At 38.4% G+C, this 18,833-nt stretch overlaps 1 protein-coding gene across 6 annotated transcripts in view; it reads left to right on the top strand.

Moving 5' to 3' along the window:
- The window catches only part of KAT6B (lysine acetyltransferase 6B), a 181,167-nt gene that overhangs the window by 114,551 nt on the left and 47,783 nt on the right, over window positions 1-18,833 (top strand). For 2 of the 6 annotated variants that reach the window (XM_043476490.1, XM_043476489.1), the window contains exons 4-8: window positions 1,384-1,492; window positions 11,869-11,984; window positions 12,228-12,309; window positions 14,706-14,838; window positions 17,769-17,824. In XM_043476490.1, coding sequence (XP_043332425.1) covers window positions 1,384-1,492; window positions 11,869-11,984; window positions 12,228-12,309; window positions 14,706-14,838; window positions 17,769-17,824 — 496 coding nt within the window. Of the gene's footprint in view, window positions 1-1,383; window positions 1,493-11,868; window positions 11,985-12,227; window positions 12,310-14,705; window positions 14,839-17,768; window positions 18,701-18,833 lie in introns of all 6 variants that reach the window. The other 4 variants (XM_043476487.1, XM_043476486.1, XM_043476485.1 and 1 more) reach the window with 2 other exon arrangements.

Raw genomic sequence — 18,833 nt, 5'->3', positions numbered from 1 at the left:
CCACATTGAACCAAGACGTTTGTTGGAATCACTGTTACTATTTGAAATATTATTTTAGAATAAGGTTTTTTAAACTAGCATACATTTCTTTCATTTATTCACATATATTTTTATATAGTTAGCAAAAAACATTTTGAGTGCCTATGTGCATCAGGCTTTTGGAATAGAGTGGCTGAACAAATGAGGTTTATTCTACACTGATGTATATTTGGAAAGTTAGGCCTAGCAAAATCTTGTTTTTAATTTACATTTAAATAAAAAAAATTTTGTGATTATACTAAGCTTTCTTGCCCTAAATTTTTGATTCACAAGATTCAAATATAAATGCGTTAGAGTTACATTCTGATGGCTAGCAGACAATGTGTGATGCTTGGAATATGCAGTAAAATTTTAGTTCTCATACCGTTTGGCTGTGCAAAATAATGTGACCAGACCTGTAGGCACAGTCAGCTCTTCATATGGATGGGAATACTAGTGTCGCTGGTAGTCATAAATAACAGTGAAGGCACTAAAATGTATGCAGATTTATACATTGTTAAAAGCAGTTTCTTTAGTGAGAGTTAAAGGGGTGCTAGGGATTAGACAAATGTTTTGTTGTTTCTTTTATTGAAGGGGACTGTCAGAGATTGAGAGTTTATCCCTTTTGTGTGGCATGGTGTGGTTTATTTTTGAAGACACTGGGGTCAGAAAGGGCTTGTTAATGGTCTTTTGATCATCTTAAATGATCCTACAGAATTTTAAAGTTCTTAACATTTTTTTGGCCATGCCACACAGCATGCGAAATATTAGTTCCCAGACGAGGGATCCAGCCCACGCCCCCTGCAGTGGAAATGCAGAGTCCTAACCACTGAACCACAATGGAAAACCCCCTCCTTTAGTTCTAAGGCTGTTATTATGTCACCTTTTAACGTGCCAGTATTCTATGTCATATATTTAATTGATGGATAATAGTAACCTGTACTAAAACATTTGATAAAATTTAAGCAATCTGGTCTGACTAGATGATATTCATAGACTATAATACTGAATAGATGAATCAATTTATTGTAGGCATATAGATTAAGGAAACGATTTGAGACTTCAAATGAATTCTTAATGTTCATTTCAGGAAGGTAATACATAATATATATAAAGGTTTTAAATTTCATTGGCTTAATAAAAATTATTTCTGAGTCTTATGCATTACACTTAAATGTATTATTCAGGCAGTACTTCAACTATCAAATAATTTGAGGGGTTTTTTAATTAGCACAAAACATTGATATGAATACCCTATTTTTTCTTTGGTAAAGAAATATGTAAGATGCTTTTGATTTTAATACTTTGTATTTAATTTTGAAGTGGAAAGCTAACAGTGTTTTTTTCATTTTAATTTTTTCATAGCCCCGTGCCGATCCCATTCCAATATGTAGCTTCTGTCTGGGGACAAAGGAATCAAATCGTGAAAAGAAACCAGAAGAACTTCTCTCTTGTGCAGATTGTGGCAGTAGTGGTAAGTTGTTATTTTTTGTATGTGTATACAATGACTCCCCATTATAGCTACATGCAATTTCTCTATCAAAAAATACTTGTTATTTAAAGCAATTATTTGATAATAGTGTAAGCTTTAAATTTAAAAAGTAAATACAAGTTGGGGGGAAGTGAGTATATTTGCACTGATATAAACAGTGTTATATATGTTTATAAAATATTATGTATTCATATTTTAAATTAACCTTAGATTTCATACCAGCATTGGTAATTCAGCGTGGAATATTCTACTTTGAAGGTAAATTCAGGGTAGAAAATTCTACACTTTCAAGCTGATTGCAGCTAGAATCACTTGTTTTTTATAACCTGAAGTCTCAATTTAATGCATTTGAGTTGGAATATATAGTGTTTCAGGTCCTGACACCTACTGGTGAAATATAATATCACAGCCCAGCTCTGTGTGACAGTGAAGGGGATGGACAGGATTCTGGCAGCTGCACTGATATAATCCGGAAATCATCAGGCATGAAAGAAACACAACTTGCCCAGTGGAAGATAGGAAAAGAGTGGTCTGTTGAGAAAGTGATACTGAAATCAAGGAACTACTGGGTAGGGATACTGTTAGTTGCTCAGTTGTGTCGGACTCTGCAACCCCGCCTGCCAGGCTAGTCTGTCCATGGAATTCTCCAGGCAAGAATACTGGAGAGGACTGGGTCATTGGTAAATTGCAATATCCAAAATGCTTTCAAGATTGCTGTCACCTCTTTTTCTCAGCATAGGACTTTAAGAGCACATTTCCACTTTTGTAATGGAAATTAAGTCACATTATGCTTATACTAAAAGAATTTGTCTTGGAACTCACTTGGTGGTGCCGTGGTTAAGACTCTGCACTTCACCTCTGAGGCAGGTGCAGGTTCAGACTCAAGATCCCACATGCTGCAAGGCTTGGCAAAAAAGATAATTAAAAAGAATGTGTCTTACCAGCCAGCCTTCCTTCTTAAGTTGCCTAGAGATATACATGGTTATATGTATGTGTGTATACACACACATACACAACTCAACAGAGTGAGCGGCAGTTACTGGGCTTTTAAAAATCAACTTCTGTATTAATCTTTAAATTTTCTTCTCCTAGCCTACTGAAACTTTTACCCGAAAAAATGTTATTTTAAAATTAACACCAAGTATTGCTCTAGTTATAGTTAATTCCTTAAAAACATCAACAAATCTGCAAAACACAATAGCATTCTCTCGTTTAGCAAGTCAGTGATATAGTATAGTGGTTAAGACCAAACTAGAAAGCCGGCCATAGACCCTTTACTTTGAATGGGTTAACCATTCTCAGCCTCAGTTCCCTTATTAGAAATGTAGAGATAATGGTAGCATCTTATATCTTGGGTTGTAGGGAAACTAAAGAAGAGAACTAAAGTAAATAGCCTGACACATGGTCTACACTCTGGTAAGTGTACTATACACGTCAGCAGTTGTTGGTCTTTTTTTATTTTTGGCGTATCATATTGTTTTCCTTGATTGCTGCAAGAAATTTAAAATCTTATTATTTATGACAGCTGCTTGATGGTTGGATAGAGGAAATGTTTCACACTGAAGAATGACGCTGTTGTGTAATGATTCTTCCTCCTCCTATGAAGGTTTAACTTGATAGATCCTAAATGGTTCTGCAGCTCTCAGGACTTGACTAGGAGGAGAGAGCCTTGGAAATAAGACAATTCAAACTGTGCTTGAGAAATGCTTTCTGACAGTCTTTTTGATGGGCTTTACAGATTCATTAAAACTCTTTCACCTGCCATGATATCGTGGCTAGTGACAAAAGGGCATGGAAACATTATCTGTGTGTTCGGATTAATAAATCTCAATCCTTCACTCTCCTTGTTTTATCCTGGTGAGCTAGTGCCTCACTCATCAGTTCTGACTCTGTAGTTATCTTTTGGATTTTCTCACGAGGCTCATTCTGAATGAATTATTGTTTTGTGTAACTGCCTGATCAATTTAGTAGTGTTCTCTTGTCTAAGGTTTACCCTTTGTGATTTTTAAGGTGGTACTTTAAAAACACCCTTAACTGTTTTACTTCTTGAGTGTCTATTTGTCTGGGCACCTAGAAAGATTAAAGACGTACTTAAATCTGAAAAGAAAAGTTCCCTTCATATATTTCCTTACCTCTGGTGATACACTTACTTAAGTTGATAAGAGATCATTATCTTCCAGATCATAACTTCAAGGCTTCTTTCACAGGGTATAAAGGCATAATTCTAAACAGGTAGATCTTAGATTTTCTGATGTAACCAATCTCCCTTCATCTTTCCCAGATTGAAGCCTGCCAAGAAAGAGGTTTGAGTTCCTTTATAGTTAGAGGTGACTGAAATATTTTTTACTCCTGAAGTTTCTCACTTTTCCAGGGTATGTAGATGTAGCGTTGTGTTTTCTTTTTTCAAAAATGATCTCTTGTTTTCTCTTTTAACACATGGGGAAGAATGGATTGAGGATACTACCTAAAAGACTTATATCCAGAGTCATTTTGTGAGCCCCTTCCTTCACATAGAATGAGCTAGGGACTTTGGAGTTGAGGTGTGGGTCATGGTAGAAATTCAAGACCTGCGGTCATCAGGTTCCTTTGTTTAGGATAGAGGATGGTTGGCTCAGTGTGCTTCTCTGGACTCCCCTATGTGATCTGGCTCTAGTGTTAAGGTTCACTTAATCTTCCCTTGTAATGCTCAAAATTCTCCAAGCCAGGTTCAACAGTACATGAACCGTGAACTTCAGATGTTCAAGCTGGATTTAGAAAAGGCAGAGGAACCAGAGATCAAATTGCCAACATCCGTTGGATCATCAAAAAAGCAAGAGAGTTCCAGAAAAACATCTATTTCTGCACCAAAGCCTTTGACTGTGTGGATCCAAACAAACTGGAAAATTCTTCAAGAGATGGGAATACCAGATCACCTGACCTGCCTCCTGAGAAATCTGTATGCAGGTCAAGAAGTAACAGTTAAAACTGGACGTGGAACAACAGACTGGTTCCAAATCAGGAAAGGAGTACAACAAGGCTTTATGTTGTCACCCTGCTTATTTAACTTATATGCAGAGTACATCATGCGAAATGCCAGGCTGGATGAAGCACGATCTAGAATCAAGATTGTCAGGAGAAATATCAATAACCTCTGATATGCAGATGACACCACCCTTATGTTAGAAAGTGAAGAAGAATTAGTCTCATGATGAAAGTGAAAGAGGACAGTGAAAAAGTTGACTTAAAACTCAACATTCAGAAAACTAAGATCATGGCTTCTGGGCCCAATCACTTCATGGGAAATAGATGGGGAAACAATGGAAACAGTGACAGATTTTATTTTCTTGGACTCCAAAATCACTGCAGATGGTGACTGCAGCCATGAAATTAAAAGATGCTTACTCCTTGGAAGAAAAGTTATAACCAACCTAGACAGCATATTAAAAAGCAGAGACATTACTTTTCCAACAAAGGTCCATCTAGTCAAAGCTGTGGTTTTTCCAGTAGTCATGTATGGATGTGAGAGTTGGAATATAAAGAAAGCTGAGCACTGAAGAATTGATGCTTCTGAACTGTGGTGTTAGAGAAGACTCTTGAGAGTCCCTTGGACTGCAGGGAGATCCAACCAGTCAATACTAAAGGAAATCAGTCCTGAATATTCGTTGGAAGGACTGATGCTAAAGCTGAAACTTCATTACTTTGGCCCCCTGATGCGAAGAAACTGATTCATTTGAAAAGACCCTGATGCTGGGAAAGATTGAAGGCGGGAGGAGAAGGGGACGACAGAGGATGAGATGGTTGGATGGCATTACCGACTCGATGGACATGAGTTTGAGTGAGCTCCGGGAGTTGGTGATGGACAGGGAGTCCTGGTATGCTGCAGTCCGTGGGGTCGCAAAGACTCGGACACGACTGAGAGACTGAATTGAACTGAACTGAATCTTCCCTTGAGTGTACTGTGCCAGCCTGGATTTACCTACTTTAGTTTAAAAAAAAAAAAATTGTTCCTATCTTGGGGAGATGCACTGTAAGCATTTGCTTCATCTGGTAGATTGGATGAGTGGACTTTGTCTTTAAATGGAAGGACTAAAGGAAAAATATGGTTCTTCTTAGAAAGCTTGGGGAGATTTTGTAGTTACAGTGCTCTGTTGTGACATGTTGGTGATTCTAGGGAAAAAAGAATCAAATAAGTTGGCCTGGCTCAGCAGTGTCCCCCAATAATGGTGGGAGCCCTGGTGTCAGGGTCCATTTCAGCTTCAGAAGTGGAGATTACAGAGTGGCTGGTAGCCCTGGTTGGCCTTACAGAAATGACCACTATCTCATACCCTAGAGTCCATTTGTTCTGGGATTGGATTGAGACTGCTTGTAATGATCAAAGGAATCCCTAATGTAAGATGTTTCTGTGAAAAAAAAAAAAACAAACCCCATAGCCTTGTAAAACAACAGCCAAAAAAAGGGAATATAGATAACAGCCCATAAGGATTGCTTTTAAATGTGTTTCCCACATGTGCCTGTTGGTTTTTAGTCACCTCTTTCTACCTGAAGTATCATTTATATGATGTCACATTTAGACTGCTTAGACTTACTAGACCTGGGTAGTAAGTGTTTCCTTCTGCTTATGTCATAAAGTAAAGCCAATTAGAAATTTGTTTTTAAGATGGCTCAGTGCTGCAAATGGGCAGTATTTACTTTAACTGTGTTTTTTCTGCTAAAACTCCTTTTGAAAAGAAATCATTCACGTTTGCAGGTAGTAAAACTGTGAAGGGAGGTACGTAGTACAAGGAGCCCCAGATTGCAGTGCTGCGGTCCTCTTTCCTTGCTGGCTGTGGAGCCGTGGCTGTACACGTGTGGGAGATTGGGAGGGTGGTGTCTGTATCCTGCATCCACAGGGCGGTTGTGAGGATCCAGTGAGATAATGCTGTGAAGATCATCAGTTCTATAAATCGTCACACAAACACCGAAGGGCTATTTGAAGCACTAATAGGAATGTGGGGCTCATCACATAGTCTTCAGGTCTATGGAAATGTTGGGACTAGGAAGTGATTTTACTTGACTTTCATGGATCAGCCTACTTTGAAATTAACACTGTTATATTCTCTTTGCCTCATTAAGACCAAATTATCTTTAATTAGCTTCACATAAGTATTAGATATTATACCAAATGAAATTTTGTGTCTGCTGCTCAGATTGCTGGGTGGTTAAATCTTACTTACAGATGAGTTATGTGCATGTGTGTTTTCAAATTAGCAAATCTAAGATAAGTGCACAGTTCAAAATTATAGCATCATTCTAAGTGGAAGCTCATCGACACTGGAGACAGCATGGCTGCTGAGATGCAGCTGGAGAGCAGGAAGATTACCTTTGTACAGTGAAGGGAGTCAGAGACATGGAGTCGCCTGAGTTGTATTCCAGTCTGTCCTCAGGAGACCTGGAGTCTCCCCTGGGTTTGTCTTTATTAGTGTTAACCCTGAATAAAACTTGCCTGCCTTCTGCTCCCAGTGAACTGGTTGGTGCAATATACATATATATGTAATCACTAGCTTCTTGAGGTTACTGTGAGAAAATACCCCAGGGATTGGTTGGTTAATTGTCCAGTTTCACACTGACTATACACAGATTGAAAACTAGGTTGGGAGGAAGCCCCTTAACCAGAAAGAAACCCCAAGATGGACTCTAAAGAGGACTAGACAGGGATGGAGGAGGAAGGATTGGTGAGACCCCCTCTCCACAAGCCCAGAGCTGGATTGACAGTCCAAGCAGAGTAACAGGAAGCAGAAGCCTTGCTTCTGACCTGTTATTTCACTAAAATTCTGCTGGTATGATTAACAGTGACCTCCATGTAGCAAAGTCTATAAAGGTGCCTTCCATGTTTATGTAAAACTCTAGGGACTTCCCTGGCAGACAAGTGGTTAAGTCTCTGAGTTTCCACTGCAGGGGCACAAGTTCATCTCTTTTGGAGGAACTAAGATATCCTGTGTGCTGTCCAGTGGTGTGGCAAAAAAAAAAAAAAAAAGCCTAGTGGACGCCTTTCAATCTACACCAAATAACTCCTCTCAGTCATATTTGAGTTGTTGAGAATCTTTTTCCTTGAAATGTTCTCATCTTTTGACTTCTGGGATTTCATATTCTCTGTGTTTTCTATCAGTTCAGTTCTTCCAGATCTTTTGTGCGCTCCTTGGCCTCTCTTCATTACCTCAGAGTTTCTTCAGGCTTTTGTCCTTGGCCCTGTGTTTCCTCACTTTGGTTCATAGCTTCTCCTGGGTTCCAAACCCTTAGATATAAGCACCTCCAGGACTCCTCTACTTGACACTTCATAGGCTCCTCAGAGATAATATCCAAAACAGCTTATGAACCTTAAACTGCTCCCTCCTCCCGAAACAACCACCACCACTGTAGCAAAGACAGAAATCTTAGCAAACAAACAACATCCTGCTTCTCTTCAGGTATTTCCCATTTCAGCAAATGGCACACCACCAGCTACTCATTCAGTTCTACAAGCCCTCCTCTGTCCTACTCTCTCATAGCAAGAAATTCCCAAAAATGCATTGATTGTACATCCTAATATGTATTGTACATCCTCAGTATATCCACAGCCTTCACCAGACCTGCTCAGAGCTGCTATGATAATAAGCTAGTTTTAATCTTCATACTTTCTCCTCATCCATTTTGCATACTTCAGCATAAATTACTTTTTAAAGCCATAAATGTAATCACAGAATTTTTAGTGTCCACCAGTTAACCTTAGGAAAACTCCAAGCCCAAAACACTCTTCTGGACTGGGCTCCTGTTGACCCCTTTGCACATCACCATCCCTGTCACACTATGTGAGGTTATAAAGAGGTTATATCAAACTTCTTTCCTCTTCGTAAACGTCCCCATGCTCATCCCCGTGTTCTCCTGTCACTCTGCACATGCTGCTGTCTCCCACCCTGCCCGCCTCTGCTCCCCTCTGATCTCACTCATCCTTTGGGTGTCTTTTTAGGAAGGCCTTCCTCTAACCTCCTGCTAGACTTGCCCACATCTCCAAGCCAGCCTACCCTAATTCTTGTCTAATGGTTGTCTTTCCTCTGGGCCATGTGATCTATAATGTCTGTCCTTTTCCTCATCATGTCTTCAATGGACAGGTAGTTGGTCAGATAACTGATCTGAGGGACCCAGTGTCTTGAGTCTTTCACAGTTTTTCCATTGCTGCTGTAACAAATTACCACAAAACTGTAGACAGAATTCAGTGCCTTGCATATGCAGGACCGATTTCCCCATCTCTTGCTGTCACTTGCTCAGCACCCCCTGCTCCTAGTGGGCGCCTGTGCCCCTTGGCTTGCGCGCCTCCGCGCCCCGCACTGGGTGCAGCCCTTCTGCTCTGAACCTCTCCTCCTCCTTGTGTCTCATGTTACTGACCAAGCTGGGGGATTCTCTGCTTTTAAGTACTTGGGATTAGATTGGAATAATCACACAGATAATTCAGGATAATCTCCCATCTCAAGGCCTGTACCCTTGGTCACATCTGCAAAGCGCCTTTTGCCATGTCAGGTAATATATTTGTATGTTTTAGGGATTACAGATAGACATATTTGGAGGGCATTGTTCAGTCTACTACAGAGCTCGTGGTTTTTTCCTTCCATAATACTTTACTCAAAAATCACTTCTACTGACTTGTGGTCTCATTGGTACTTGTTTAATTTTAAACAGTACTCCTTTCGTTTTGCTGGATAAAACTGTTGTAAGTTATCAAATGTGCTTAAAATGTGCTGGTATAAAAATGAATGAGAGAGTGTGTGTGTGTGTATGTAAACCACCATGAATTGTGTCAGCAGAGAGAACCCAAATTTTAGAGGGGATTGTTGAGTTTACAGAATGGCTAAAATGGGAGGTAAGGAATTGAATTATCAATAGCATTGCTGTCCTTTCTCTAATTACTGTAGATTATGTACTAGTATATCAAGACTCAGTCACAGTCTTTTGTGTAAAGTTGGCCGTGAGAAAATAAAAATGGAAACGTTTCTTCATCCCTCAGCATCCCTTACAGAATCATAGAAATTTAGAGCTGGAAGGGATCTATGGCCAATTCTCTTGAGCTAAATAAAGGTAAGATTGCTGCCTAAAGGAAAGATAGACTGAAGATTTTAGAATTTGACAGGGTAGCTTAAATGGTAGTAGTTGCAATATAATATTACTTAAAAGTGAGAGGAAGCAATAAGAAGAAGAATATTCCTTGCTCTTGATTGAAAGTGGCTGAAATCCATTAACTTTCAAAAGTATAATTAATTATTAAAAATTATTTTTTATAGGATGTCTGAGAAAAAAGTAGTGAGCTATAATATGATGTGAATTACCTTAGTTGCTGGATATTAAGCTACAAAGTACAAAAGCAGATTTTAATGTAGAGAAAAATTTAGTGCATGAAATTGAGGTCATATGTGCTAGTGATGTATGACTTACAGGAAGTAATAAAAAGGAAGAAAAAAGAGAAGTAAATGGTATACTTTTAAGCTGATGGGACCCATTTTAAGGGTGGAATTTAAATTGCTGTTCTTTAAAACTTCAGTTTCTACCCCCCTCGCTATGTAAGTGGGGGCGGGAAAACCCTGATCTTAGTAGACCTTCCCCTCCCTCTTCAGAGTATACTTCTTAAAGTCAAAAAGCAAGCTGTCTTTGTTTGCTATTCCTGAGCAGAAAGAGGTGATTGATACCATTTTTATATATATAAACCTGCCCCCCACCCCAACATTCATTTGAATGAGAGAAGCCCTTGTAAAAGAAAAGTGTCATAGGTTAAATGCATCTGCCTGGGTGTCTACTGCCTGAGGTCATAATCCTATGACAACATTTTATTTGCTCAACATCTTAAATACAGATGTTTAGGTTTTTGGTTTGTTTTTTTTTTTTTTAATTCAGGAATAGTGTGCTTTTATTAACAGTATTGATGATTGATTTTGAATGTTTTTACTTCAAAAAGCCAAATCTCCTGGTGGGTGGAATTTTATGAAGCACCTGTTAAGCTTTAGGGAGGAGGACCTTTTTGGCAGCAACCCAAAATACATATTTAAACAATGAGCCTGCCAAAGTCAGGAAATTATAAAACAGTTTTGAAATTGCAGAATCTGCTTTTTTTTTTTTTTTTTTTTAATTACCCCTCAGGTTTCTTTTGCAGCTTGGTTATAAGTTCTTTCACATGGGATTTACTAACATCCGTACTATTTTAAGACCAGATTTAGAAAACTAAAATCAAAATTGGAGGTCTCAGGTTTATGTGATAAAAGACCATCAGATTTTAAACTTCCAGTGTCTGGACTCTCACTCCCCAAACCTTTCAGAAAGATCTATTACTCAGTGTAGCCTGGCTGACTTTCTTAAGTGGTGCTATCCCTTGGGGTCTCCAGTTTTCCTGTGTGAGGTGAGAGCTGCTAGATGAAAAGTATGTCCAAAACAGGGTGGAAAAGCTGAACTCTCAGAAAAATGTGAGACGCTTGCTAAGGGTATGCTTCTTGGCATGTTCTATGTAGCCTGGACTTTGCAACTTCTTAACTCCCCAATTCACTGTTTCTATTCCCGCTTACAGAGCTTCCCAGGTGACTCAGTGGTAAAGAATCCGCCTGCCAAGCAGGAGACCTGGGTTCGATTCCTGGGTTGGAAAGATCCCCTGGAGAAGGAAATGGCAACCCACTCCAGTATTCTTGCCTGGAAAATCCCATGGACAGAGGAGACTGGTGAGCTACAGTCAGTGGGGTCACAAAGAGTCAGATGTGACTTAACGACTTAAACAACTCCCACTTACAGGTTTTAAGTTCAGGAACCCAGGGGCAAGATGGCAATAGTGTCTTCTTTGTATATCCCAGCAATGGGATATTCTTTGTATACTACTGAGTTTTTTTCTTTTTTTGCATTTGTTCATTGTATTATGTTAAACAGCGTCAGATTTTTATTTAGTTAACTGTTGTTTTATGTTTTATGATTTCATTACACGCAGAAAGTAGGAATCATTTGAACTTCAGCACTCTCCTCACAGGCCAGCAGGCCAGAAAGCTTTGGGGTAGATGGTGGTTGATGAAGAGGGCAAGGGCAAGAGATTTAACAGGAGGCACAGGTATGAGAACGTGATCTGAGCATACATTATCTTCAAGTTCTCCAGGACTTGTGATTAGAACTGGTATACATTTTCCAAGTTTCTCTTAGGGAAAACACTTTACAGTCACTCTGTCACATATCGATGCTAGGGGGAAGGGCAGAAGGGAAAATATAATTTGGAATCTTCGATTCTTTTGTATTTTCATGTTCCTAAGGTTCTTTGGCTGATATCATCACTATCTATTAAATATTAGGGAGTTTAAAAAATTGAAGGCACCATTCCCATAAAGCAGTTTGTTTTTTTATTCTTATAGGACACCCATCCTGTTTGAAATTTTGTCCTGAATTAACAACAAATGTAAAGGCCTTAAGGTGGCAGTGCATCGAATGCAAGACATGCAGTGCATGTAGAATCCAAGGCAAAAATGCAGTAAGTATGGCTCTCAATATCCATCTCCAGGTAAATTGTTAGCTTTCAGTGTTAAGGTTTTTCATTTTTGTAGATTGCTGCTATTTTCTTTTTAAATGTTTAGGTACATGTGATACCAAATGTCAGCAGGGATCATGGGGCCGCTTTATCATATTTTATTATTGTTAACCAGATAACATAAGAATTTGTGGCCTTTTACAGTTGATTTCAGTCTCAATTAGTCTCTAATATGCTACATTACAGGATAATATGCTTTTCTGTGACTCCTGTGATAGAGGATTCCATATGGAGTGCTGTGATCCCCCACTTTCCAGAATGCCAAAAGGTGAACCTTTAAACCTATTAAAAATGTGCTTTATTAGGTACACATTAGCCTAGTCCTAATGTCTGACAGCTCAGGAGTGTATAGGTTCTTTAAGCACTTTTTCATCCGTCCTACCTTCCTTATACTTGTGGGTTTAGTACAGGTTGTGAGCAGAGAAGTGTAAAAGCTTATAGTTTGGGGGTAATGTATATAATAAATACTGTACTTCAGACACAGGACTAAAAAGCTCATTCCTCTCCTAAAACCACTCCCCATTAGAATAAATTTAGACTAGGTAGGTCAAAAGTTTAGAGTATTTTCCATGCTGTTCAGTATAGCATTCAGAGGTAAAACATTACCTGTTCTCAATGATGGTGATAATGATGACTCCAAAACAGTCCTATGACAGGAGCCATCACCATTTTCTTGGCTGTTGATTGATAATCTTGAACATGAAGATCTGAACTATCTTACATGGGTATATCCATATAGAATATGGATTTTCTTCTCTGTTTATTGGGTAGTCAGCCAAGTTCAGCCTTCTTTTTCTCACATGATAATATATTGAACATTGTAAATAACTTTGCCTTCTTATTACAAAGTTTATACATTTTCATTGTGAAAAATTTAGAAAATACCAATTGACAAAAAGGAACGGAAAGAATAATCAATTAGAAATTCTTTCCCTGCCCCACGCACCCTTTTAAAAAGAAATGGAAAATTCTGTACATGTTTATGGTTTTTCCCTCTTAACAATAGATTCTCATATTCCCACATCATTAAATATTCTCCCAAAGATAGTTTTTAATGAGTGTGTAGAACTCTGTAGTATATAGAGCCGAGATTATAAGCATGATGACTGTGGGCCACAGAAATGTTTTATTGAGACTTAACTGTGTTACAGAAGATCTGGTACTATATTTAAAGATTTTTTAATTTGAATTTGCCAGTGCTCCATTCTGCCTCAGTCTTACTGCTACCTGTTGCTTCACATTCCAGCTTGCTTCAGTCACATGTATTATACCTGGGTGGTTCCTGAACATAACTGATTTTGCAACCCCATGTTTTTTAAAAAAAAAAAAAAATTTAACCAATTTCGTCTAGTGAATCTTACAAATATTTCCAATTTTTTCATCAACAATTATTGCCTTAAGATAAATTCCTCAGGGAGGAATTTCTGGATTGAAAGCTATGTCCATGAAAGGTCATGTCAGTTTTCAGGCCAGCCAGCAGTGTATGAGAATACCTGTTTCCCTGTATGATGACCAACACTCACCATTACTATATTTCATTGAATCTAAGACACACATTTTTTAAAAACATTTTAACATCTTTGAAATCAGATGCATCTTGTAGTCATAAATAGCTTAGATTCAATGCAATACAGTGTTAATATTTAAGTTTTTTACCAGTTAGATAATAGAAAAAGATGTCTGATAATTATTTTCTTTAGTGAATTTGAACATTTTTTTGTGTTTGGTTATTGGCTGTTTGTAGATCATCTTGTAAAGCACCTGTTTTTATCTGTTAATCATTTTTCTATTAGGGGTTTTCACCTTTTTCTTACTGATTTGCAGAATCTCTATATTTTCATGTAGTCAAATCCATGAATCTTTTTTTTATGGCTTCAGTCTTAAGTGTCAGTCATGCTTAAATTATGTAAATAGCCATGTATTTTTCCTGCCTATAACATTTAATTTTGTCACATAATATTCATCTGCCTAGAATTTGTGTTCATAAAAGATAGGAAGTAATTATTTTCCTTCCAGATAGACATCTATTTGTTCTAGCACCCCTTTCTGAATCATTTCATCCTTTCCCCACTGATTTGAAATATGATCGTTACGATATGCTAAACCGTTGTTCTGACCTTTTAGTTCTTATCCATTGACCTGCTTCCATATGCCACACTTCAAGTTATTGTAACTCCACAGTACTTAAATGTTTTAAGTTTTAATTTAAAAAACTATATGTTAGAATTATAACTTATTTAATATAGAAAATTCCCCAAAAGAGATGATAAAACAAGTATTTTTTTCCTAGAAGTTCCAGTTGACTTAAAAATGTTCCATTGACTTAAAAATGTCTCCCTCAAATCCAAAAATATATAATATTTGACAAGACTGGGTTTTCACATGTGTTTACGTGGTGGAGGGAGGCTTGGTTTCATGTTGGGCAAAACCTTATTGGAAGAATTCTCAGATGGGTCAGCCCTCTGCTCTCATCACTTGACCCTGGGAAAACTGACCTTTAGTGACAGCTTCCTGAGGAGAATGACAAAAGGGAACGATCCACCTTCTAGGGTAAAGTTCTGCATACAGGCATCCTTGGGCAGCTTATTACAGCTGCAGTTTATATTTAATCTCTCTCCTAAAATGAAACATTAAAATATTTTTCTCATATATATATTAATTCAGGGATGTGGATTTGCCAAGTCTGCAGACCAAAGAAAAAGGGAAGAAAACTACTTCATGAGAAAGCTGCACAAATAAAACGACGATATGCAAAACCCATTGGACGACCGAAAAATAAATTAAAGCAACGATTGTTGTAGGTTGAGATCTTATCAAAAAAAATCTTTTATGTTGTGCTTTAAAATACAGTTGATTGTAACCCCCTTAGACCCCATTAACTTTTTAGCATCATTTTTACAAACTCAAGGGATGAGGAATATTTTTTCTTTTGCATAAGCTGTGGAAATCTTTTTGAAAATAACATTTAAAATTACAGTTGGCATTTTGAGGTCTTCTGTTGCCAGTATCTGTGATGCTTAGTGACATTTTTCAAGCAGCAGGATAGAAGCAGAATGTAAGAATTGGAAACACTCATTGTGCCTACTTTATTACTGGCTGAGCATTAAAAGAGCTTAATTATATAAATATTTTTATAGGAATTTTTAAAACAAGAGAGGGATTTGTTCACATCTATAATGACTGTCTTTTGTTACCCCAGATAACATTTTAGAAAAATACTCCTCGTTTCTGGTGCTAATGTAGTATTACAAATTTTTAAGATCCCTTTTATGAAATAGAAGCTTCTGAGAAATCTGCAAATGACTGTCCTAATGTTTGCCTCCAGAGAGTTAGACAGGACCATTTGGTATGTGCACATGTATACAAACATATAAACAAATTAATATATTTGCAGTAGCATGCAGTTCTATTGGATTGGTCAAAAAATTCATTTGGGTTATTGCATAACATCTTAGGGAAAATCCAAATGATATACTTTTTGGCCAACCCAATGCTATGTTAGCCCCATTTCCTCTAGCCTAGTTGCCTATGGTTGCCATTAAAGCCAAATAGAACATTTATCTGGAATTACAGGAGAAGTAGAGAAAAGAGGTGTAATGAGTATGTCTGTTTTTTTAACCCGTATAGAATATAGAACTGAATATCAGCATTACGTAAGGTGTTTAGAAATGAAATCTGTAGACTTGCATATCTGAAGCAGCTCTGTCAGTAAGACCCTTGCCTTTCTCTTTGGGCTTAGTGAAAGGGTCATTGTGACGTAGAAATGAACAGGAACTCTACACACAGTGAACAAACACCAGGTGTCTTACTTGCTTACTCTCCCCTCTCCCTTAGTTTTATCTGAAGCAATTCACTTTATTACCTGCTCTCAGGAAAACAGTATCCTCCTGCACTTTTATCTCCCAAAGGAGAAATAGAAAATGCATGCTCCTTTCTAGAGTGTTTTGTGAAACTTAATGAAAATCTTCTAACTGGTGGACATTCTAATATGGAATTTGTGTTAATTTGTAGAGGCAAACATGAAACATATTCATGAATAAAATCTTTCATATTAGCATCACTTGAAGTAGGAATTATGTGTTTTTGCATTCATCCAGTGTTAAGCATTGTTCTTGAAATGGGACTGTATCCTCAGGGCCCAATTTAAAAAACCGAATTAGGATATAAACTTTCTAAACAAAGGACACAGCTGAAAATTACATCTGGCACCAATCCTAACTTTTTGTTTGTCCAAAATTGTCCTTTGAGCTTAGGAATTTTTAAGACAGTCTGGGGAGTTTTCCTTTTTACATGCTTTATAAGCGTATTATCCTTTCTGGGCAATCGATTCCAGATACAGTCCAAATGTAACATTCTGATGCAAAACATTTTAGCCTGGATGAGTTGTTTATTGGTGACTCTCACTGTGACACTCGAGATCTCCAGCTCTAACCTGATTTGGCTGACTCGGTGGCGTTGGGCGAAGCTCCTGGCGGTTGAGCTGCTCCAGATGAGCCTTAGTAGCTTGCTCCGTTGACCTACGCCAGCTTCCCCTTTAGGGCGACTGCTGAAATTGTTCATCAAATCTCTATGTACAGGATAACCACTAAACTGTGCTCTTCTTTTTGTAATTACTTAAGATATTTTTATAATTTAAGATCATATCATTTTCAGGCTTCCATTTCTTCATTACTAGCCGTCAGCTCAACTGATAATTTTTAAGGTCCGTTCTCGGGCCCCAGCACTGCCATAATTCACATGCACATGTTTCTGTTGTACAAAATTCTGCTGCAAAACGGGTGGCTTTCCAAGCCCTAGCCTGAGGCGGAGGCAGGCAGCTGCCGTTCCTGTAGGCAGCCGTGCTAGCAGTGACCTCCGGTCTCCATTGAGCTCACAGCTGCATGAGCAGAACCAGCCTCACATGAACTGAAATCGCAGTCAGAACCAGTGTGTAAGGACTCTGATGCCAGGTGTCTGATAATGACCATGGTAAATGTGCTGCTTCTCCACCAGACTCTCCATGTCATGTCTGACCTGCTGTAGCTTTTCTTTAACCATTTCTTCAGTTTTTTGCTATTGTTGTCCTTTTTTCAGCAATATTTTATGCTGCAATTAATTGTCTCCTCTACTTAGAGAGTACTATTGGTTATCTTATCATCCTAAGCATAAAATGCTAAGAGGAAGAGGGTATTTTTTTTTAATGTTTTCTTTAAAAAAAAAAAACCAAACTAATTTATAGATAATAACTAAATTCTGTTTCTATAAATTTTCCATTTGAGTTAAAATTGCTTCTAACTAGAGATTACATAAGTTTCTTCTTTCACTTCAGGATAATACTTATGACTTATTTCCTTTAATACTTCTTTTAAAAGGCATTTCAGAAAATCACCATTATGTGTAATGACACAAGGGGTAACATTTTTTATTTAATTATAATGAAACCATTGGGTGATGTTTTAATCTCCTCAAAAATTTTCTTACTCATAATGCCCTTGGGTCCACATGATTCTTCCAGTCCCTGTTGGACAGGCCCTGGGAGAATCATGACTTGCCACCTTAGTGGCTATAACCTGTTCCAACAGAAAAAAGCACCTCAGTGAAGGCACATACACACAAGCAGGGCTTTAGGGTTACAATTCAGTTTTTTAAGTTTAAGCCCGTTGACTGCATCTAGTTGCTATAAACTTGTGTTAGATACCTTTAATTCTATTATTAAATGCTGATACTATTCTCTAAATTTTTGCCTAGGTCTGTAACCAGTGATGAAGGATCCATGAATGCATTCACAGGAAGGGGGTCACCTGGTAGGGGTCAAAAGACTAAAGTCTGTACCACACCTTCATCTGGTCATGCTGCATCTGGGAAGGACTCAAGCAGCAGATTGGCTGTTACAGACCCCACTCGGCCTGGTGCCACCACCAAAATCACCACCACCTCCACCTACATTTCTGCCTCTACACTTAAAGTTAACAAGAAAACCAAAGGGCTCATTGATGGCCTTACTAAGTTTTTTACACCATCACCTGATGGTCGCAGATCACGAGGTGAAATAATAGACTTTTCAAAGCACTATCGTCCAAGGAAAAAGGTCTCTCAGAAACAGTCATGCACTTCTCATGTGTTGGCTCCAGGTACCACACAAAAGCTAAAACCTCCCCTTTCTTCACTCCCACCTCCAACCCCCATCTCTGGTCAGAGCCCCAGCTCACAAAAGTCCAGCACTTCTGTTTCTTCTACCTCGCCCCAGAGTTCTTCCAGCCAGTCCAGCGTGCCCTCCTTTAGCAGTCTTACTAATAACAGCCAGCTGAAGGCACTCTTTGACGGACTCTCTCATATCTATACCACTCAGGGACAGTCTCGCCAAAAGGGACACCCAAGTTATGCACCACCTAAACGTATGCGTCGTAAAACCGAATTCCCTCTCACAGCAAAATCTAAAGCCCATTTCTTTGGAAAAAGAGATATTAGAAGTAGGTTTATTTCTCACTCCTCCTCCTCTAGCTGGGGGATGGCTAGAGGACGTATTTTTAAAGCAATTGCTCACTTCAAGCGAACAACTTTCCTTAAAAAGCACAGGATGCTAGGCAGGTTAAAATATAAAGTGACCCCTCAGATGGGGACCCCCTCACCAGGGAAGGGGAGCTTGACAGACGGAAGGATTAAACCTGATCAGGATGATGGTAAGCAAAAGGTCAAAGCTCCAACCAAACCTGCGTCCCGTCCCTTTCTCCCCAACCCCCGGAAAAAAAAAAGAATCAATCAATTCCTATTTGTCACATAGGTCTTAGCTATTTCTCTTGTTCTCAACTTCAC

The sequence above is a fragment of the Cervus canadensis genome, chromosome 8 (assembly GCF_019320065.1).
Source record: "Cervus canadensis isolate Bull #8, Minnesota chromosome 8, ASM1932006v1, whole genome shotgun sequence".
Lineage (NCBI taxonomy): Eukaryota > Metazoa > Chordata > Mammalia > Artiodactyla > Cervidae > Cervus > Cervus canadensis.
The sequence above is the reverse complement of the archived record's forward strand: the minus strand, read 5'-3'. Positions and strand labels throughout refer to the sequence as shown.